We start from the raw sequence: 22,262 nt of genomic DNA, 5'->3' as shown, positions 1-22,262 counted from the left end.
TCGATTCAGGAGATGGCACATGTTGGTGGTCTGTTCCTGTAACTGTTTCTACTGAAGTTGCAGATGACTACTCCTGGCTCAGCTTGCTTCCTACCAGGCCTTTTTTTTTTTTTTTTTTAATGAATGTTGCTTTCACTGGATTTTGTTAGAATAGGCCCTTAAGAGGATACTACACCTGAGGGAAATATCCCCCTTAAAAAGATCTAATCTTCCAGCCCCTCACATGGTGTCCGCTGCTCCAGCTGACCAGCTCTGCAGGGAGACAGTGTTGGCAGTCCCGGGGCTGGTTTCTAGGCAGCCCAGGTGGAACTTGCCTCCCAGGACTGTTCACATTGTGCCCTGGTGGCCGTTGCTCTGTGTGAGACTGGGAGTCGTCCTGCTCCTGCTTTCTAGCACGCTCTCCCCAGAATTCTTGTGGCAGGCACTGTTAGCATAGCTGAAGCCTTCAGGGAACCGTGGGTTTCCTCTAAGTGCCTGGTGTTCACTGTTAGGTTTTTTTGTAGCTAAAAACGTAAGTTAGGCAAGATTAGCCAAAGCCAGTAAGGTGACATTCAGAAGGGTTAACTGTGGTGTTCGCAAAGAGGGCAGAAAAGTCAGTTGTGTGAGCATGCGCCCTGGAGAACCAGCCCTCCACAGTTCATTAAGACGTGAACAAAAAGCACCTGAGGGTCTGCGTCTGCCACCTGCTCCACGTGAACGAGTGGAGCAGCTACTAAAAATAGGCATGTGTTTGAGCAGCATTAATAAACGTGGGTAACTGCTCCCTGTTGGTGCAGTTGCGCTGTACCTCTATGTGGTGTTGAGAATTGGCTGTTTCCGTGGAAGTCCTCGTAAAGTGTGGCAGGTGCATGAAGCACAGTGACGCCTTCAGCAGATCTCACTGACGGGAGCCCTTGTCCAGGAGTTCAGGAGAACTGTCCACAGAGCGGTGAGCTCCCATCACGGACATCTCTGGTCCATTTCAGGAGTCAGAATTGCTTCCCAGAATGTTCTTTGCTACCCTGCTGACCAATGTCTGGCACGTGGTCATTGCCACGGTCATCCTCCAGGAAGCTGGTGCCTGAAGGTCCTGTGCCAGATGGGCAGGACAGCACCAGGGTCCTTTCTGCCATGGATTGTATGATTCTAGGTCCCTTCAAGGACCAGCAGTTTATAGGAAAGAAATGACTGACAAGCGAGTGTAGTAAGAGATTGGATTCGTAGATGTGGTGTGACCATAGCAACCTCATGACCTCTTATGTATTTCCTGTTGCTAGATTTTGACCTGGACATGATGGGTTTTAGTAGCAGTGTAATGAAAGGTGACCTCGCCCCTCCACTGATGACCAGGGTCACTCTGGCCAGTCTGGATGGTTTGTTAGGTGGCCCCGGGAGCCCTCATTCAGTCCAAGAAGGTTCCTCCCAGGTGGAATGGGCTGGGCTGTGCTGTGCAGTCTGGCTTCTGCGAGGAGCAGGGACCAGCTTTGGGCAGCGGCCAGGAGGGGCATGCACTCTGGCAGCCTTGCCCTCCTCAGCTTTGGGCCGAGTAGTCTTCTGCTCTGATCTGGCAAAAGCATAATAAGATGAGGAAGATAAAAAAGAAGTAATGTGAGATGGAGTCCTCTGTCACATGGATGGGAGGGGCCACTGAGGGCCCTCACTGCCTGTGTCCTCTCTTCTGATGCGCCTCTCTCTTGCATTGTAGAGCACCAGAACTACTTTGGAATAGACGAAAACCTCGGCCCTGTGGCTGTCAGCATCCGGAGGGAGAAGGTGGAAGACCCCAAAGAGAAGGAAGGGTCCCAGTTCAACTACAGGGTGGCTTTCAGGACAAGCGAGGTAACAGAATGCCCTGCCCTGCAGCTGTCCGGGCTGAGTCTCTGGGGCACCACTGCTCTAGCCAAACGGGGCCTGGAGGGCGTTGATTTAGTGTATGACCACACATTTAAGGTAATTGAAGAAGGGTTGCAGGGTGTTATTCTAAGTGAAAAGTTTGGAAACCTGTCCCATATATTCAGTGGTAATGATCTTGCTGCCACCTTACAAGGTAGAACAGGTAACAGGATAAAGACCGAGGCCTGGGGGCTAAGACACAGAGGACAAAGGCTATAATGCACATCAGAACCGAAAATTAGTTTAAAATCCAACATAAAACTGGGTGGCCTGAGATGGGTGAGTGTTCTCTGGTGCTCGAACCAGTCTGGGGATGCTGTGTACCCACACTCAGTGCACTGCAGACCCAGGTTAATTTCCGGCCTGACTCTTCTTAATGAAAATTCATATTGGTCATTTCTAAACATATATTGTATGACCATGTGAATGTGACACCGGAGGCCACTGTGTGGTGAATGTGCACTACCAAGACTGCCATGGCCCCCTGGTGCAGGATGGTGGCTCAGTGGGCAGCTTCACTGGTGGTACAGAGTCAGAGCTCATCTGCACTATGGTTTTGGTCCCTAGCCTGTTGGATCCAGAGGGCTGTCTGCTTGTTAACTGTCCGGAATGTATGTTTTGATGGACCACTGACATATCTGGGAGGAGAGAGCTCTGTCCAGTCCTGCAGCTTATGTGGGCACGTGTGGCCCTGTCTCTCGCCTGGGGTATGCAGCTGTTCTGGTGACCAAGGCTCCATGCTAGATATATACACATGAGATGAAGTCACTCTCAATGACATGGTGGAGTGTTGTCCTAAATAGATAACTAGGAGTAAGCACTAACTGCACTCTGGTGGCTGTTCCTACAGCTCACGACCCTGAGGGGTGCCATCTTGGAAGACGCTGTGCCCTCCACTGCCCGGCATGGCACCGCACGGGGACTGCCACTCAAGGAGGTGCTGGAGTACGTGGTCCCAGAGCTGAACACACAGTGCCTGCGGCAGGCCTCCAGCTCCCCCAAGGTCCCAGAGCAGCTGCTCAAACTGGACGAACAAGGGGTGAGTATGGCGCAGGGGTGTTTGAGCCTGTGTCGTGTTTCTGAGACCTTGAGTGTCCTCGTTATCGGCTTTGAAAACTACTTCCTGTTAACACTTGGAGCTCTGCTCTGCAGTTTCCCCAGCACACCTTCCTCTAGTTCAGAAACCTGCTGCTGTGCGGCGGCCATCTCGGCTACAGTGTTGGTGTGTGCCAGCAAGCAGGAGTGCATCCCTCGCCTGAGAGTAGACAATGTGCAAGCCTGGTGACCCTTATGCTTATCCTTGTTTGCTCTGGGACAGTGCTGACAGATGGGTGTCCCACACTGCATGAGGAAGACCAAGGCTGACTGGGACTTTGTCCCTCGCCCATAGGGGCAGTGAGGCCAAGACCACCAGAGCTTCCCCAGGCAGAGGAAGGAAGAGAGCTTGGAGACATGGAAGTGCGGTGAGCACCTGTGCAAATCTAGAGGAGGTGACCTTTTGCTGAGCCCTCCTTGGGTAGAGTTCATGGGTGCTACACGGGTAACCGCTGCTCAAGAACCCTGACCATTCCAGTTTCTTTACAAAGAAGGAAGCTTGCGAGGTGGGGGCAGGGATACTAAGGTGAAGCAGAGCGTGGAGCCCTGGAATGCTGGCCAGCGGCTTGGGTGAAGGTCTTCCTCTGGGACAGCTTGGGGTAACAGGAGCTGTGTGCAGAGCGGGTTGTGCTGAAGAAGGGGTCACAGGCTGAGGAAGAAGGAGCGGTGGTGACGTGGAGCCCATCATGTGTTCATGGACACTGCCCAGGAGCCCACCAGTGCTGCACAGGCTGAGATGGTGCCCTGGTGGGTGGAAAGGAGTCTTCCATGTTTCATATGCAAAATTATTTGTAGGGGAAACTGAGCGGCAGGTGTCTGAGTGCAGATGATTTATTTTAGTGAGTGAATTTGTTTTTAAATCCAGGATTAAAATTTTTAAAAGGTAGTAGTTACGTGTACTTCCAGAATTTCCCAAGGAAAATATTTTGCATGTTTTAGAGGACTATGATATGAAGTCTTTCTAGGTAAAGTAACACCACACTGGCAGTGAGAAGCTGTATGGTAACACCCATATCAAATAGTCCTGAGATCTTACTGTCTCAAGAGCAAAACCTGGCATGTCAGAACATCAGGCCACACTCTGAACTTGAGTGGTCAGCCTTTCAAGTGGCAGGATGAGCAGAGTACGGTGACCCTGATCGTGGCTGGTAGAGCATGGGGAATAGGTAATGTCCTAGAAGCAGTCTTGGAAATGGGTTGAGGGGTAGAGAGGGTGTCTCAGGGCTGTCCTTTCCTCAATCAGCACAGGCTCCACAAGAGTAGTGCTCCAGCTAGGCCATCTGGGCAAGACTGTTTCTCCTTATGGTCAACCCCTCTTCCCCTTCATGGCCACTCAGCCCTTGTCCACCTGTTTACCTTCATGGCAGATTGCTCAGGAACAGACTTCATTCTGCCTTAGTGAGGCCCGTGCTCAAGGGGGTGCAGGGCCACAGTGAGGGCTGTGCTCAGAGGGGAGCTGGGCCACAGTGAGGGCTGTGCTTGGAGGGGAGCTGAGCCACTCTGAGGCTGCATGCTCTAGATGAGGACTGAGCCACTAGGTACTCAGACTAGTTTCAAGACAATTCTGAGGCTTTGTTTTTATCACCTTGGTTTTAATTTAAATGTTTTTGTCAGTGATCACAACGCTTCTGGCCTTGGGTTACAGCAGCCAATTGTGATCCTGTGCAGAAAGGACAGGGAAACATGCTGGTTCTTCTGCGATCCATGTGTCCGTTCATTTAGGACCCTGACACCACGGTGGTTGTGACAGTGAGTGTTTTTGTCCACAGCAGTGCCCAGGCCCAGGGGCCAGCCTCCTCTCACCTAGGGCTGGTATATGCAGGGAGAGTGGTAGAATCTGTGGAGTGGTGTATGCTCAATAAAGCAAAGGTCAAGCAGCAGAGGTGAGACCCTTAGAGCAGTGCGTGAGAAGCCCAGCTAGCAACATTAGGTCCTGCAGCTGCTACTTGGGGCCCTGATGCTGTGTGTGCTATGACCAGAGCACCTGAGGGGAGGTGAGACTTATTTTGCTCCCAGTTTCAGAGGCCTCAGATCATGGTGGAGAACTGCATGGTAGAAATAGGGCAGGCAGGCAGAACTGGAAGTTTGCTCCCTCCAGGGCAGCCAGCAAACGGAAAGTAAGAGAAGAGGGTCCGGAGGACAGATGCATCTCCCACGCCTGCAGTAACCCACTTCCTCCAACCACACCTACCTGCTTACAGTCACCACCAGGAGTTCATTCAAGTTATTAATCACTAAATGGATTAATCCTGATGAGGTTACAACCCAAAAAGCCCCATTCAGAACCTTGCTTGCTGCATTGGGGACCTGCTTTCAGTCTATGAGCTTTTAGGGGGACACTTCTTATCCAAACTCTACCACTAGGTATCCTGATTCCACAGTCACTCACTCATCAGTGCTTATATGACAGTTGTGAATCACAAGAGTGACCCTAAGATAAGGTCTTGAAAGATGTCCTGACATTTATCATGAAATGCCATAGGCATTTCTATTATATTTCTATTATGTATTTATTTGTTCAGTTTTTGGAGAAATTTCTTTTCTTGACCCTGCTAAAGAACCAGTTCTTTATTGACTTGGTAGCTTCTGCACATTGTCTCCCGCCCACACGGAGGTTGGGACCCTGGTCTCCACTGTGCAGTGGGAAACTGGTAGCTGAGTGGTGCCCAGGGCCTGGTGCTTTCACTGCCACAGCATCCATCACTGCACTGACTGTGCCTGGCCATGAGCAGAGGACATTCCTGCCACCCAGGGAGGTCACCGCAGGCAGTGTGTGTGGTCATTGGCCAGGAGTGCAGACGAGGTGCTGAACCTGTGCTGCCCTGGAAGTGAGGTCATCATGCCATGTTTTACTGCAACAGCCAGCTGTGGGTTTGGATCTGAGGTTCTGCTTCACATCTTGGTGGTAGATGTGCATAGTGACGGACCCTGTCTGTCCCTTTCTGAGGCTCCAGTGCTGGTGAGAAGGGCTCTGATTGCCCAACTGGGAAGCTTTCCTTGGAGAAAAACGGAGGCTGTGAGAGCTGACGCAGTTGTGCCCTGCCGTGGAGGGTGGGCCCCGCTTCCAGCGCCCTCGTGGGGATAGGGAGCAGTTGGGCAAAAGCCCACCCAGCGCTGCTGGAGCTCTTCCTGGCACAGTGCGTCTCTAGCAGACAGGGAAGGATGTGAGAAGTGGCCGTGGTTATTCAACCAGAGTTACTCCTGTGGAAACAAACAGCTCTCTGTTAATGCACATCTATCACAGGTCCCACTGGGATCTTTCCTTAGCAGACCTTCTTTTTTATTCTTTCCTGTCTTATGTGTTTTCATGAACGTTCAAATACACTAAAGAAGGAAATGGCATTAGAACCACAGGGGGAATCTTACTAAAGTTCATGGCCTTTCTCCTGCCTCTGCAGGCCTGAGATCAAGTATTTGCCCCCTGGCCTGTTTACGGAGAGCACAAATCTGACTGACTATCCTTCTGGAACCCCAGCAAATCCCATACGATTGGCCGTTTGTTGGATCTCCTGAGGGCTTCCGACGCTTTTTCAGCTGTGTGTGGGGTTTCCTGGTTTGCTACTTATTTGTAGCACCTCGTACAGAGATTGTGCCTTCTTTTTTGTTCCTTTGCTTGTGGAAACCATTCTGTGTTTCCTGAGGACAGAGCTCCAGACTTCTGTTGTTCTCGTTTTCACTGGAGTTAGCTCATCTGGTACTCTTTGCAAGTAATGACATTTCCTCCCCGTTTCAGCTGAGTTTTCAGCACAAGATTGGGATCCTCTATTGCAAAGCAGGACAGAGCACAGAGGAAGAAATGTACAACAATGAGACGGCGGGACCAGCTTTTGAGGAATTCCTGGACCTTCTGGGCCAGAGAGTGCGACTGAAAGGATTCACTAAATACCGCGCCCAGCTGGACAATAAAAGTAAGCTCCATGCCTGTGTGAGCTCAGGTCTGCTGAGTGGGGTCCCGGGCATGCCTGCCCTTGGCCCCAGGAGCAGCCCACTGAGCTTCTTGGGTCAGTGTGGATGTCCTCAGGTGAACAGGGAGCTCACTGGTCCTCAGGAAAGCAGGGGCTCATTTCTCAGTGGTGTATGTCAAACATTGCATGCCTGACAGCTAGTGCTTTGTGACACTAGCAGAGATTGCCCGTGTTTCCCAAAGAATCTCAGTGTGGTCCTCCCCTTTTGCACACCCACCTCTGTGACACCCTTATGTTGTCACATCACGGACCAGCACTGTGTTCATTGCTGAGACAGAGCATTGGCATATTCGTTGGTGCGTGTTACTGGGCTCATTCATTTACAGATTCATGAGCTGAGCAGTGGAGTTGAAGCAGTGAGGAGGAAACCAGGTGTCCTTTCCTGAGTCAGGTTGCCTGGAGTGGAACACACATCAGCTCTCAGGGGCCAGATTGACCACCTGATTCAAATATGGGCTTTCTGCCCCCTGGGATATGTGAGTTGTCTAGCATCTTCCAGGTGTTCTGTGTGTTTCATCTTCTGCTGTTATTTGGTTGCTACCAGCACTTGAAATATTGGGCAACATAATTTTACATATTTGGGGGAATTCTTATTAGTTAGTTCCTGCTCTTTCACTGAAAGGAGATAAGTAGATGATAAGTCTGGGATCTGAGAGCTAGTGGGAGAGTGAAGCAGGAGCTGTCCCCATGGGTGCCACAGTATGGCCAGCCCTGGAGCAGAGCTGGCCATAGTGAGCCTGCCTGCCCTTCTTTTCTGTGTCCAGCCCTGCTCGGCCTGATGCTCTGTCCAAATGAGGGTGGTGCCTGAGTCAATCCTGGGTTTTGATGTGTTTCTAAATTTGAATGGTGTTGCCTCATGTGGGCCCCGTGTCCTCCATGTGTGCCAGGTTGGAGCTTTTCCCCAGTGCATGTCTACTGCTCGTGCCCAGGTATGTAAAGGCAGGGAAGTGACCCATGACACCGCACATGTCCACGTGCATTCAGAAGGATCCATGTGACCTATCCTGATTTTATTGTCTAACTCCCCTTTGCAAAAAACCACAGCCCAGCTGCTAGAGGCCACTGTGCTGCCCTGGGGACCTCCTTGTGGACAGCCACCGTGGACATAGCTCCTATTGCCCTGGGGATCCTCTCTCTTCAGTGGGAGGCACTGAGAAATCCCTTTCAGAATGTGTAGTCCGTGAAGTGTGTGGCACAGTGTTTTCCCTTGTGTAGAATTGACAGCAGCCTTGTGACCTCAGCAAAGTTCCCAGTGCATCAGCTCAAGGAGATGAGAACATAAAAACCAGATTTCGATAGGTCAACTCTGATGATCAACAGGTCTTTACTTTTAGGAGCAAGACTCTCCTGAGATGCGACGAAGTGTGATGTAACTTAGTTGAGAGGAAAGATCTAAGAATTAGATATCTTAAAGTCAAATAAAAATGTTGTCTCATGGGATGAACGAGGAAAGATTTTCTTTCTGCAATTCAGGAAATTGGGTACCACATTAACACTCTGTAGGACTTGATTCAAGTCTGGACCCAAGAAGAATGGAATAGGAATGGGGCTGACCACTGAGACACCCTCGTCACCTGGCAGGAGTGACCAAGTCAGGGCGACACCCCCTTGCTCTCTGTTGCCAGCCACCTGAGCAAGCCTTGTTGGTTTCCTCTTTCCGTTGTGTGCTGGTGTCTGGGGTAAACCTTCACAGCACTCCCTTGGCATGGCCTCTGGGTGCTGCTGGGCCAGGCTGGTTATGTCATAGCCCCAGGAGCACTACTCCCCCGGGCTCTCACCTATCTCCCACCTGGGATTGGGGGTCAGTGAGTCTGCCCTATCTCACTGTGGCTAAGCTCCCGCATCCCAGCTGGGTCCACTGTCAAGCTCTGAGCCAAGAGCGTTCAAGGGGATCATTGCTTCCTGAAGTCCTGTGAAGAAGGGCAGTGTGCATTTCCTGAGGGTCCACAGACGGTTCCCTCATCTTGGCTACTGATGGTCGTGTCAGCAGGTGTCTTCCAGGATAGCCGAGAACCACACAAGACTTGTTCTAGATAATGTCTGGACTGTCTCCAAGTCAGATGTAAATACCAGAGAGTCATGCTACAGGGCTCAGAAGGAAAGCAGTGGAGGCCCATGAAGGTTGAATATATTTCTATTTCAAAGTAAAAATTTTAAACTAAAAAAGATTTACCCAAAATGACTGCTCAAAGGTTTCCTCAGAAGGTGCAGCAGGGAATGCACAGGTGAGCAGCGTCATCTCCTGCTGTTTAGGAAATGGAAGAGTCACAGTAGCCAAGGAGACACTGAGGGGTGGTCTTGCTCCTGAGCAAGTATCTGTCTTCATTGGCCTTGTGCAGAGTGGTCCAGAACTTCTCTCCAGAATTATTTTATCATTGAAATATTTTGGAGTTGCTGAGTTGATTGGAAAGTCTGAGACTCAATCTGTGGCAATCTCACGGATCACACAGATGGTTTTTAATTTGCAAAGAATCATTGTGCTTGACAAACCCTGCATGATCAGCAAGGTTAAGGTGTTGGGCAAAAGATACAGTAAGACACCACTCTTCTCATTCTCCATTTAAAAGATGTGTCACTGCTGCCGTTTTCGGGTGAAAGAAGAAAAGGTTGCATCCTTTAGGGAAAGAAAGTTTTAAAGTAACACTTTGTTCCCATTTCTGTGTTGTCAGCCCTACTTCATTCTTCTGTGTTCTGGAAGGTCATGTGTCCCCAGATGATGTAGAAATAACAGTCAATGCACACATAAGGGTGTGGCCAGCTTCTGGCTGCCCAACTGTCACTTTCAGGTGCTCCACCGGGGTCTGGGTGGGCCTGGCACCTTCCCCCTCATTACAGACCAAGGCCAAAGCACCTAGCCCTGGGTGGGTCCTGAGGTCCAAAATGAAGAGGAGCAGGTGGAAGCCACACACAGTATCGAGAGGGTGGGGAAAGCAAAAGCCCTCGGGTGCCAGCCTCAGTGGGAGGTTGTAGGCACTCCTCCCGGAGCTTCCAAGCTGCAGGCGGGAAGGTGGGCGAGCGGCAGCCTGTGCTACCGGTTCAGTGTGGCATCTGTTTTGTAGTTGAGTCACCTCTTGTGGGAATGACCTTCTCAGTGTCGATGCCCACAATCTGCCGTGGCCTAATTTCTTTTGTGATTAACCTTGGTTTCCAGCCGACTCCACGGGAACCCACTCCCTCTACACTACGTACAAAGACTACGAGCTCATGTTCCACGTGTCCACCCTGCTTCCCTACATGCCCAGCAACAGGCAGCAGGTACGTTCTCCCCCTCACTTCTTCCGGGCTGGCCGCAGGTGTGGGTGGTGCCCTGGGTTTGCAGACCAGTAAGGGAGGTTCTTCTTGCATAGCATTAGCAATCTTTGACTCTCCTGGAAGGGTTTGGGTTTTAAAAGGAGCATCATTGCAGTTATTCGTCATAAAGCTCAGTCTTCTACACCTTTATTGGGTGTTGGCAGAATCTCAAAAGAGACCTGCATCAACTGTGAGAGTTACAGAAAGGCCAGCTCCCCGGCACGACCGAGGTTTCTGTACACGGGTAAATGACTTCTTGGAAAAAACACTGTTCACAGTTGTTGCTGGTTTATTTTGGCTGTTCTTCCCCATTTAGTTTCATTGTTTTAAGTGAGTTTATTGACATTTTAAAAGAGAAAAAAATCACTGTGCCTTATGCTTTGAATGTAGCCACTAAAAATTAAGAACCTTTGAAAACTTGAATGATGCCTAAAACATCCTAAAATAATTTACATAACGCTTTAGAATAGCTATAAAATGGGCTGAGCAAGTTCTTTTGCAGAAATTACTAGAAATCGTAGCTCTTGTTCCCGAGCCGAAACCCTCACAGTGCCGAGCCTGCCTGATACGAGGACCCTTGGGGTAGTAAGGAGCTGCATTTGAGAACCGCTCTCTGGGAGGGGCGTTTCTGCCCCATCTTGTGTGAGTCTTGGGCTGTCCTGAGTCAGAGCCGAGGCTGAGGCAGGAGGGCTGTGCTGGTCTCTGAAGGTCGGCCCCAGGCTCCCTGGCTGGGCTTAACACAAAGATGGGACTGTTGGGCTAAAGCCAGGATGCTGACTGCTGGGTCTTCTGCTTGGAAGCAGACCTCCTGATGTCACCTGCTCCTCCTTGAAGGGCCATACTATTTTTAGGTGCCAAGGACACAAAGGTGTTCTCTGGGGTATTTGTCCTGTGAGTGAGACCTAATTGTTTCAGATCATTTTTCTCATGTTTTTTATAAACACACATGAAATCTACAAATTTAGTCAGAATCTGTGTGTGTGTGTGGGGGGGGGGTTGTTGTTTTTCTGGAGAAGAAACCAGCCACCTCCTCTCCTTCCTCCAGCAGCATGGGCGCTTGGCCCAGTTCTCAGGCTCTTCCAGTTAGTCTCCTCTTCGTCCCTCTCCTTGTGGTCATTGTGACCAGGATTTCTTGGTGAATTTTTGGTGAATCTTTGCTCAATCTCTTGTCTTGTCCCAACCTTCCATGGTGTCTTCTAGCAAGCCTCCGTTCCCCCACCACCTGGGCGGCTCTGTCTCTGGGTTCTGTGTCTGCACATTCCTCTGAGATGGAATGCATCTCTACACCCTCTGCATGTGTCTGTTCTGCCTTGAAGAGCTTTGAACTCCAAGTTATTTATTTGGAATGATGCTAAACAGATACGCTGGGCATCACGGGCTTGAGATAGGCTAGCCTGGTTGTCCAGCTGCAACTCATTCAGTAATTAAACCCTGGGATTTGGTGCCCAGACGCTGATAGGGCTTGTTCAGGCCAAGAGATGCTGTCGGTGTTGGTAGAGGTGGATCCAGCGCAGGCACTCAGACCTCCAAGCTGCTGGCTCGCTGAGCACCTGAGCCCCTGAGCCCCTGGACTCCACACAGGCAGGCCCAGCCTTCCACAGAGGGCAGTCTCTGGGCTTTCACCACTTCTGTCACCAGAACTCAAAACTGACCCACCCTATTTCATTGTTTAGTAATTGGGGGACTTTGGGGTTCTCTGTTCCTGACTTTATTTCATTAAATTTTCCTGAAAAAATTCTGTATACAAAAATCAGAAACTCCGTAGAACCAAGAAGAGAGTGGAGCTCTGGATAGAAGTGATTGGTGTGTTCTGCACTTTCCAAAATGGGGATCAAAGGGAGTCTCTGCAGTTGCTATTTGTAAGTGACTGCAGCCTAAAGACCTGCTCAGATGGCGACTCTGTGTCGAGCTTGAGTGACAGGCCACGAAATGGTCTGGATCTGCTGATGGGCTGAGGTGGAAACAGGGGAACCTGTGGTTCCATTGCACTTAGTGTCTGTGGGACAGTTATGATCTTGGATGTGGCCCTGGGAGGTCCTGCGTTTGTTCCTATAGCCAGGAGCTGATTCTGGTCCATTAGAAGTCTTGAGTCTGGAATGCCTCTGACTCTTCGGGGAGGCTCCACTAACCCAGGACAGTGAGAAGCTGCTCAGGGAGTGCTCCCCTCCTCGCGAGCGAGGCCAGGCCTGTGGGGCAGTCCGTTCACCTTTCCAGGGCCGTGTGCGCCCCGTGTGCACGTTTCTGCTTGCTCTACAGACACCTGGTGAGTCAGCTGTCATGGGTTGTCATCAGAGGGAGGAGCTTCACAGGCAGCCCTAGACTTCTTTGGCAGAAACATCCTTTCTTTGGACGAGGCATGTGATAGAGGGAGGCGCTCTGGTGCTGGCACCCAGTGACCTTTGCTTTTTAGTGCAAGCTGCTGTGCTTGGAGGAGTTAGGAGCCCCTGAGGTACCTCTGCAGTGAGGCCGACCCCTACGGTTCAGAGATCTCTGGAGGGCTTGCACACAGCCCTGGTGGACGCTGTGGAGGCCTGCTTTCTGTGCCAGCTGGGCGGGCCTGCCTGTACTTGGCTTCTCCTGTGAACCCTCCATGGGAGCGTCCAGCAGGAGGAGAGCTTTGTCCCAGCCTGCAGTGGAAGAGGAGCGAGTAGTCACCAGACCTTCAGGGTCCTGGAATCAGAAGAGGGGCGCGAGCAGCTCATTCTCCTGTATCGTGAGGTCACTGAAGCCTGAATTCCTGGCTTGCCTTTGCTTCTCCAGGTGTGAGTCCTTCAGATTTGCTTACCTGGTTTGTAGGTGTGCTCCGCCGTTGGTAAAGTCTGTGGTCGATACAAGGGGGTAAATTTTTCAAATGACGCACCCTAGAAATGCAGAGAGGGCTTCCTGTGATCCTCATTTTCTGAGGGAAGAACCATCAACTAGCTTTGCTTTGCTTTTGCCTGGGGCTCCCAGACATCCCTTCCGTAAGTACGTGCCTTTCGTACTGAGGTGGAGGTGTGTGGGCTGCCCTCTTCTCCTTGTTATGGTGGAACCAGGAACCGGGGGTGGTTACGGGGTCTCGCAGGCCAGAAGGGACTGGATCAAACAGGTTGGCCCTGCTTGGTTGACAGGGCTTGGATTAGAACCCCAGGGCCAGGATCGAGAACCCGGGCTGCTCTTTGTGGGCTATAGATGTGTTCTTCCTGAGGTCTCGCGTGGGGACCCACCTTCCCCAGCTTCTGACACCCCACTGCTCCTACTCATATCGTGTAGCCCCTGAAATGAGGTGCAGGCTTCTTGTTTCTTCCTTCTGTTAAGATAAAAGAGTAAATAGTTCAGGCTCTGAAGTCTTTGCAGAGACTGTGGACCCCACCTTCTGCAGCGCGGCCACTGGATCAGAGCGGTAGTGACTCTGGGACCTGGTCATGGCTGTGTGCAGCACTGAAGCTGACCCCCAGGTGCTCTGGTGGCCATGCAGTGGGGGGAGTCAGCCTCCCTCTCCTGGTCACACTGGGGCTTGGGGATTTGGTGGGACCTGCTGTGAGCCTGAAGCACGGCCTCTGTGAACTCACTGCCGCAGTCAGAGACGCCCGCTGGCTCTGCTGCCCGCACTGAGAAGCGTTGTCAGCTGTGCGTGTCCAGGAAGAGCCCACCCAGGAACCGCCTCTCCCTGGTTCCCCAAACAAACGGTGCCCCTGTCTCGCCAGGCCACGGCTGTTCACGGCATGCTGACCTCCCCCCTCGTTAGGACTGAGTCCACAGAACTTCACTGCCCATTGAGGAAACCCAGGAACTAAGTACCAAATAAAATGTTTGCTCTTACTGAAGCTCATGAAATGACTTGTTTCACGTTTCACAAAAACCTTAAAACAATGTTATTAATGTTCAGGATGTTTTATTTCTTGAGTCTCTGAACTTGAGGATTGTTTCGGTAGGGCCTGTTTCTCCTAGCTGAGTCCTCTCCAGAGAGCTCTAGGTTTCACTCTTTCTTACTGCCCTTGTGACCCCCAATTTCTGTTCCTACGGTGCAGTGCGTTATGTGGCCATGATGGAATTAACTAGACTTTTAACGACGTTGTTTTGCCTGTTTTATAAAGTAAAAGAATATGCTCAGCAGGGCACTAAGGCAGGGTAGCCAGTGTGGCAGCTGGATTTAAAGCTCCCTCAGTTCGTGTGCGAGTGTTTATGGTGAGGCCCAGCATGGGACATGGACATAGGACAGGCCGTGTCCAGCAGGGACATGGAGCAGCCTAGCATTGCAGCATGTGCCTACAGAGCTCTGGGCAGCAGGTGAGTGCCTGTCAGTATAGCCTGGTGCTGACTCAGGCAGAGGTGGGGAGCCTGCCCGCCCCCATCTCCCCACCACCCAAGGGATGCTGTGTGTCAGGCACTGACAGGCAGCCTGGGCCTCTGACCTTCTCTCCACAAACACACTGAACATGGCCTTGCTTCGCCTGTCCTGTTACACAGGTGAAGGGAATCTGCATTTCCGCTCTGGGGGAAGAGGGAAGAATGTCTTTGCCTCCTACAGTTTCCACTGACTTTTTTATACACATTTGAAATGCCACGTTTTACTTAAAGATCTAACAAACATTTTTAAAACTAGATTTAAGCGAGTCGCCCACTGAGTCTCATCAGGTCCACTTAGATGGCACAGTGAGCAGTGTGTGTGCGGCTTTACCCGTGGGGTTTGGACTGGAATTCTCCAGTGTTTGGGTCAGCAATTTCACTGGCTATAGAAAACTCTGATGGAGTGATTCTCCCTCCTCACTCCTCCAGGCCATTTGTCATGCTACGTTACCAGGGAGGGACCTGGCAGGGAAATCTGTATGCATCTGGGCTTAGAGATTTAGAAGTTGAACCTGATGCTCTTCACAGTGGAATATGCTCTGTAGGTGCCAAATAAACTCCAGGGCACCATCCTCGTGGAAGAGAGTGATTGCCTGGGGTGGTCCTGTCTTGCCTCTGTGTCGCCAGCTGGATGCTGGCCTTCCCAGAGGGCCTGGCATGTGGGTGTGCTTCAGGAGTTCACAGGAGAGGCAACTATAGCCCGAGGCTCACTGGTGTGTGTCAGTAAGCGTGGGTTCTGCCCTGGTCCATCAATGGCAAAGCCCTGAGGAAGGGCTTCTGCAGGGGAAGTGAGACCCTTGGTGACTGCTGAGCTGTGGCAGGTGTTTGAAGTGAGGTGCGGGTTTGGCAGAAGGAACCTCTGAAGTGAGTGCACCCAGGTTCACGATAGCTAAGATGTGGCATTGGCCAGGTGTATATCAGCAGATGAGTGGGCAAGAAAGTGTGGCGATGTACACTGGAGTGGTATTCGTCCCTAAAGAACAAGATCCTGTTGTTTTTGGCAAATGGGTGGGGCTGGGGGACATGATGTTATGTGAAATAAGCTAGACGTAGGAGGACAAGTGCCACCTTCTCCCCATAAATGGAAGGTAGACATCGTCAACCTGCAGATAGACCAGTGACTGCTAAAGGCTGGGGAGGTGCAGGGGGCGGGGGGTGGGTTTGGTCAGTGCACGCTGTACTGGAAAGTACCACACTGACCTCCCTTGATGTGTCCACTTAGTACGTGTTAATAAAAGGGCGGGTTCTTAGAATGTTACTGCTCTGGGATTCCTTCTCTTCTGCCAAACTCGTGATTTCTCAGATTACAAACTCTTGGGTCTTCGGCAGTCGGTCTGGTGGAGTTCTGTATTGTGGGATACATTTAAAGGCCAGTGTCTGGCCAGTTAGTTCAGCGCTACTGCCACCAAAAAGACGGCCCTGTACCGTGTCGCAGGAGCCTGCACTGGTGCTGAGCCCGGGGCAGTGGGGCCTCGGCAGACCTGTCCCTCCTGGTACTCTGGCTCCCCCTTGGATTTGAAGAGTTTAAACTATAAAATTTCTTCAATGTCTTGAGCTATAATATGCAGTTCTTAGGATTTTTAAAGGGAGCTATGTGAAGATGAAGAGTAGAGCCCACCCAGTCTGGATTTTAAAGTCGGAGGTGAGCGTGGCCTTCCAGGTCCTCCTTCCTGGGCCCTCTGACGCAGACTGTCCTGCTCTCTCTGAGCGAGGTTGAAGAGCCCTGAGCTTCTGGGGCGGGTCTCCTTCTGCACCTCCTGTGTGGAGAGAAATGTGTGCACGTTGCTTCATGTCCTGCCCCTCATATTGTGTGTGCTTCTTTGGCCGCAGCTTCTGAGGAAGAGACACATCGGGAACGACATCGTCACCATCGTCTTCCAGGAGCCAGGGGCGCTTCCCTTCACCCCCAGAAGCATCCGTTCCCACTTCCAGCACGTCTTTGTCATAGTGAGGGTGCACAACCCGTGCACCGAGGGCGTGTGCTACAGGTGAGCCCGAGCCAGTGCCCGCCCCGCGGGGCCTCGGCCTTCTAGTCACTCTCTCCTGCCCCACGGTTTTCTAGTCCTGCTTCTCAGTTAATCACTCAGCTTCTTTCTGTGAGAAGTAATTGCCTCCTTCCCATCTGCCCCCATGTCAGAAGCAAAAGCAGGGTTGGGGTGTAGCCCAGTGGTGAGCGCTCACCCACCACGTGCAGGGTGCTGGTCCCCATCCCAACACGCACATATGTGCACATGTACACACAAGCAAACCACCGAACAGGTCAGAGGGGTGGATTGCGCACTTTGTTTGCCCCGCTGGACCCACCCTAAAATGGCGCCAGCCTCTAAGTTGGGCCATATAGCCAGGGAAGTCTTCCTCCTGTTGGGGAGGTAAGCCCAGTGGCCCTACACCACTGTTTGTCAGAGGTCCTGGGGACACTTCTCAGACAAGGCTGCTGAGACCAGGCCTCCAGCAAGCTGTGGTGACCTGTGTGTCCCCTGGTACCCTGAGGCCATGCTAATAAGGCCTGCTTTTAGTCTACCCTCAGTCTGGGCCTGTCCCGCTGCAGCTGGATGGCCAGTCGCATGCGTGGTGAGGGGACTTCCTTCCAGGCTGGCCTGCACCACTGCTTGCCGTGGCCTCACTGGCCTTGTCTGGCCTTGTCTGAAAGTAGAGAGCTGTGGTGCTGGCTCCAGAACGTGGCTATAAGAATGGGTATCTTAAACTGAGCAAAAGACCCATGGGGTTCCTGGCATTCACCCAGGCTCGCTCTCCTGAACAGTCTTTAAGCGGTCATTGCCAACCCAGCTGGCCACAGATGTGAACCATGTGGAAGGGGTGGAAGGGGCCTGCGGGGACAGCAGACCACGCCTAGAAGGCAGAGAAGACCAGTCTGTCGGCCCACCTGCCCAGCCAGCACATCTGAAAGGAGCAGTCTGAAAACCATAGTTCTTAGCCCAGTCTGGCTCTAAGGCACAGGTTCCATAGTGATAGGAGTGGCTTTCTCCCGTAGCAGGAGGGTTCTGTCTTCTGTTCCCATAGCAGTCTCACACCCTGGGCTTAGACTGTTGGCCTAAGTGCTCAGGAGTGCTTTTAAGAAAAGGATGTCATTAAAAATATAATGTATTACCAGGTGCAGTGGCACACACCTGTAATCCAGCAACTTGGGAGGCTGAGGCAGGAGGATCGCAAGTTCAAACCAAGCCTCACCGAAAGTGAGGTACTTAGCAACTCAGTGAGGCTCTGTCTCTAAATGAAATACAAAATAGGGCTGGGGATGTGGCTCTGTGGTTGAGGGCCCCTGAGTTCAATCCCTGGTACCCCTCTCACCAAAACAGTATCTCTCTTTTACAAGTGATATGCTTAAAAGAGAATATTGGTGCAAACATGGCACATTGGCCTTTTGCCTGGGATCGCACCCAGGGAACCGTTCAGTGTAATCCGGAATTTTTCAGAATGGTCTGGAATCTTAGGCCTGGAGCTGTTTTATTGGCTGCTGTTTTGGGGTCAAATCAATATTTTACCTTTTTGCTTATCTCAAAAGATGGTTCATTTGCACAAAAGTTCTTAAAGATAAGAAAAAGCCATTTTTTCTTATAAACTTTCTGGTTTTAATTAAATTACTAGAATAATTTCAGTTATTTGAAACCCAGCACACTGAGTCATCTTTCTGTGGCAGAAGATACTTGTGCACAATCTGTGGGACACAATCACTGATTTAAACAGCACACTGTGACCACGAAGGTGACGTTTGCTGATGAGGTTAGACATACAGTCAACAGAGTGCCTCCAGTTTCTGAATCGCCTCCTCAGCTTTATTGTTGGCGGACCAGAACCTATAGCCAGTGGGTGTGCTTGCAAGGTAGGCTTTGGCACGTTCAGAACCTAGATGTGGAGCTGCAGCTCATCAGTGTTGTTTTCCTTTCTTCTTCAGCGTTGGTGTTTCCAGATCCAAGGACGTGCCACCATTTGGTCCCCCAATTCCTAAGGGTGTAACTTTTCCAAAGTCGGCAGTATTCCGGGACTTCCTTTTAGCCAAAGTAATCAATGCAGAAAACGCAGCCCATAAATCAGAAAAATTTCGAGCAATGGCCACTCGAACAAGGCAAGAGTACTTGAAAGATCTGGCAGAGAACTTCGTCACCACGGCCACAGTGGACACCTCTGCCAAGTTCAGCTTCATTACCCTGGGTGCAAAGAAGAAGGAGAAAGTGAAGCCCAGGAAGGACGCCCACTTGTACAGCATTGGAGCCATCATGTGGCATGTGGTGGCCAGGGACTTTGGCCAGTCCACGGACATCGAGTGTCTCCTTGGGATTTCCAATGAGTTCATAATGCTGATTGAAAAGGACTCCAAGAATGTGGTGTTTAACTGTTCCTGCAGGGATGTTATTGGGTGGACGTCTGGACTGATGAGTATCAAAGTATTTTACGAGAGAGGAGAATGCATCCTCTTGTCCGCAGTGGACAGCTGTGCTGAAGACATCCGGGAAATCGTGCAGCGGCTAGTGGTGAGTACACACGTTGTGTTTCCCACCGAGTCCTAACAGGCTGCACCAGGGAAATTACACCAGGGCTTCAGCCCTTAGGGAGCGGCTCCTCCTAACAGACACGGCTTAGTTTTAAATGTTGGTTCTCCTGGGAGTTACGGAACTCCAAACATGGAGGAGCACCCGTCCGAAATGATCAGGAACATTAAGCCAGTGTTCAAAGGAGAACATAGGGTCCTGTTCTTCTGATGTTTGAGGGAGACTCCCATGGGTGGTATGGCTGTGGGGAGTGACATTGTACACCTTCTTGGTCAGTGAGTAATGGGCGCAAAATTGCTGTTCACAGGCAAGTGAGTCTCTGCAGTTTCAACCCTGCATATGTTTGCACAGCAGGTATTTTTGTTTAAATATCTTATATAGATTAAATATATTACTTACCATTCAGCCACAGTTTGTTGAGGAGGTTTTATAAAATTAGCCATTAAATTAAAAGAACCCGTGAACAAGAAATGTCTTGAGATGTTTTGTAGATATGGTTTTCAATACAAAGCCCCTAAGTCATGTTCTTGGTGTTTGAACAGTTGTGTGTTTCTGCTCCCAATTTTAACAAAGTGAGATCCAGATTTTAGCTTGCATATACACAATAGAGTAAAGTGAATAAACCCAACCATGCTGCTTTAATCATAGACTGTCTCATGTAGATTTTCCTGTAAAAGAATGTGTTATGTTTTAATTAGAAAAGTTAGTTAGCTATGAATCATGAGAAAAGAAAAATTTTCCATTTCTTCTCACACCAAATACACGTCTCCCTTTTGTTGTGAAGCTCTGTATAAGCAAGAGTAAGGTCATTTTGGTGTCTGGGGCTTTAGAGAGATGGTGTGTCCCTGTGCAGACACTTCTCAGGGAGGGCCTCAGTGCCTGGTCAGGTGTGTGTGGACCCAGATGGAGCATGGGGACGCTTGACTGGTCACCCTGTGTGCCCACAGGATTGGCTCTTGAGCCGCACTGGGGGTCTCAGCTAGGCTCTATTACAAATATTTGTGTGTGTGTGTGGGGGGGGGGTGCCAGGGATTGAACCCAAGGGCACTTGGCCACTGAGCCCCATCCCCAGCCCATTTTTGTATTTAGAGACGGGGTCTCACTGAGTTGCTTAGCACCTCGCCATGGCTGAGGCTGGCTTTGAACCCATGGCCTTCCTGACTCAGCCTCCTGAGTTGCTGGGATTACAGGTGTGGCCACTGCATCTAGCAGTGTTTCTTTTACCATCATCTTCTATGTAGGCATAATCTGTGGTCCTAGAAGTACAGCACCAATGCCACGTCCCCAGTCACCAGAAGCCCTTCCATAGCTCCATGTCCCCCTGTTCCCTGGACCTGCCTTGCCATTTCCTAGACGTCACCAGACTCCTAGAGTCACTAAGATTCCTAAGGTCAGAGATGTGTTTGAGGATGACCTGGAACATTAGAACCACTGAAGGGCCCCAAGCGTGAGGGTGGGGACAGAGTGGCAATGACAGTAGTGGGGGAGGGGCTGGGAATGACAGCCCGTGTGTCAGGTGGTAAACCCAGCAGCCATCACTCAGCAGCAGGCGTGCTCACAGGTGCCTGTTAGGCAGCCAAGACACAGGACAGGAAGGGGAGCTGACGCCCGAGGGACAGGCAGGCTGGCCTGTGGATGTTCCACCCGTGAGTCCCACAGGGTTGGCTCTCAGGAGATCCCTGGTTGGTGTGCAGAGCTCTACTGTGGCTTTCTTGGGATTCTTGATAATTTTTGAGTAGGCAGCTCGTGTTTTTATTTTGGGCCCACAAATTATGTAGCCATCCTGGGTACGTGACGAGGCGGCCACTGTCTTCATGTGGTCACTGAGTCCATGTAAGTGTATGAGGAACTCCAAATGCATGGAGAGCACAGTCCTTGAGACTTTGAGATGTTCCGAAGCAAGGAACAGAAGCTTCTGATTATCCCAAAGTCTCAAAGACTATGAAAGTCAGGGAGGTGGCAGGGGGCTGGCGATGGGAAGAGACCGGAGCTCCGGGACTTGGGCAAGCTGGGCTGAACACTCTTCAGCTGACAGCTGCATCAGCATCCCAGAGAAACCAGGGCACTTTGCAGATGGCATCTCTTGGTCGGGTTGCCCAGAACACAGTGGAAAAGAAATGAAGGAAAACTTTATTGAGGTTGCGTGTGCAGCAGAAGTGCTCTGTCAACAGTTTTGAATTATTTTAGTTCACAACCTGAGAACTTCAGTCTTTCAAAACTTGCCCCAACACTAGCTAGCAATCCCATTCCCAATTCTTTTTGTGTGTGTGTGTGGTGCTGGAGATTGAACCCAGGGCCTTGTGCGTGTGAGGCAAGCACTCTGCCAACTGAGCTATATCCCCAGCCCCCATTCCCAATTCTTCTACGTCCCAAATGCCACACTTTCCGGGAGAAGCTGATGGGCAGTGTTTGATAACCATGGAAACGGGCACAGGGCTGGTAGCAGAGGCAGCCTAGTCCCACAGCTGGAGCGCAGTCCTGAGTCTCGTTAAGCAGGTGTTGCTCAGAGCCTGTCTTGGAAATGGAGCATTCGTCACACTGGGGCTTCCACAGCCCTGGCCAGAGCTGGGTCGTGACACCTCCCAACTTGAAAAGGCCCACAACAAAGTGGTGTCCCAGTCATCAGAGGGCATTCAATGAGCCTGGGTCTCCCTTCCGTGGTCTGCCATGCTTTCTTCAGTGCTCCTGAGGGCCACAGTGACTCATTGCTGGTACTTACTGCCCAGTGGGACAATGCCATTCATTCCCTGGTTCTTTTTTGTGGGACTGTGTAGGCTGCCACTCCTCAGGAAGGATGTGCACTGGAGCCCCTCTTGGTGCTGCCCTTCGCCCCCGGGCCTGGCTGCAGGCACAGATGGTCCCACTGCTGTGCCATCCTGCACAGTGCCCGTGTCAACAGATTGCCAGGAGTCTGGCTGGCGTACCCCACGGTTAATCTGAGGGCCCTCACCATTCAGCCCAGCACCAGCAGACGCTCCCAGGAAGGGTCCTGGGAGGTGACTCAGGATGTCCGCAGGCCATCCATGGCCCTCCTGGTCCAGGGCAGTCACGAAGCCTGGGCTCATGAGTCCTTTGGGCCACATTTTTGTAGTTGAATGAAGTTGACAAATTGGTTTCAGGGCTTGATGGTTGAGGCTCATGGTCTCACTGTTGCCGTAATCCATCTAGAACAGTGGAAATCTGTGCTTCAGAGCCCAGTCAG

The 22,262-nt window shown here is 51.1% G+C and overlaps 1 protein-coding gene across 4 annotated transcripts in view; it reads left to right on the top strand.

Annotated features, from left to right (window-relative positions):
* Positions 1-22,262, top strand: part of Sipa1l2 (signal induced proliferation associated 1 like 2) — a 134,393-nt gene that overhangs the window by 70,069 nt on the left and 42,062 nt on the right. For all 4 annotated transcript variants that reach the window (XM_071619827.1, XM_027948033.2, XM_071619825.1 and 1 more), the window contains exons 3-8: positions 1,685-1,818; positions 2,723-2,911; positions 6,701-6,875; positions 10,084-10,187; positions 16,383-16,540; positions 18,466-19,042. In XM_071619827.1, the coding sequence (XP_071475928.1) occupies positions 1,685-1,818; positions 2,723-2,911; positions 6,701-6,875; positions 10,084-10,187; positions 16,383-16,540; positions 18,466-19,042 (1,337 nt within the window). The remainder of the gene's footprint in view (positions 1-1,684; positions 1,819-2,722; positions 2,912-6,700; positions 6,876-10,083; positions 10,188-16,382; positions 16,541-18,465; positions 19,043-22,262) is intronic.

The sequence above is a fragment of the Marmota flaviventris genome, chromosome 12, assembly GCF_047511675.1.
Source record: "Marmota flaviventris isolate mMarFla1 chromosome 12, mMarFla1.hap1, whole genome shotgun sequence".
Taxonomy (NCBI): domain Eukaryota; kingdom Metazoa; phylum Chordata; class Mammalia; order Rodentia; family Sciuridae; genus Marmota; species Marmota flaviventris.
Note: the sequence above shows the minus strand (reverse complement) of the source record. Positions and strands in the feature narration are given on the sequence as shown.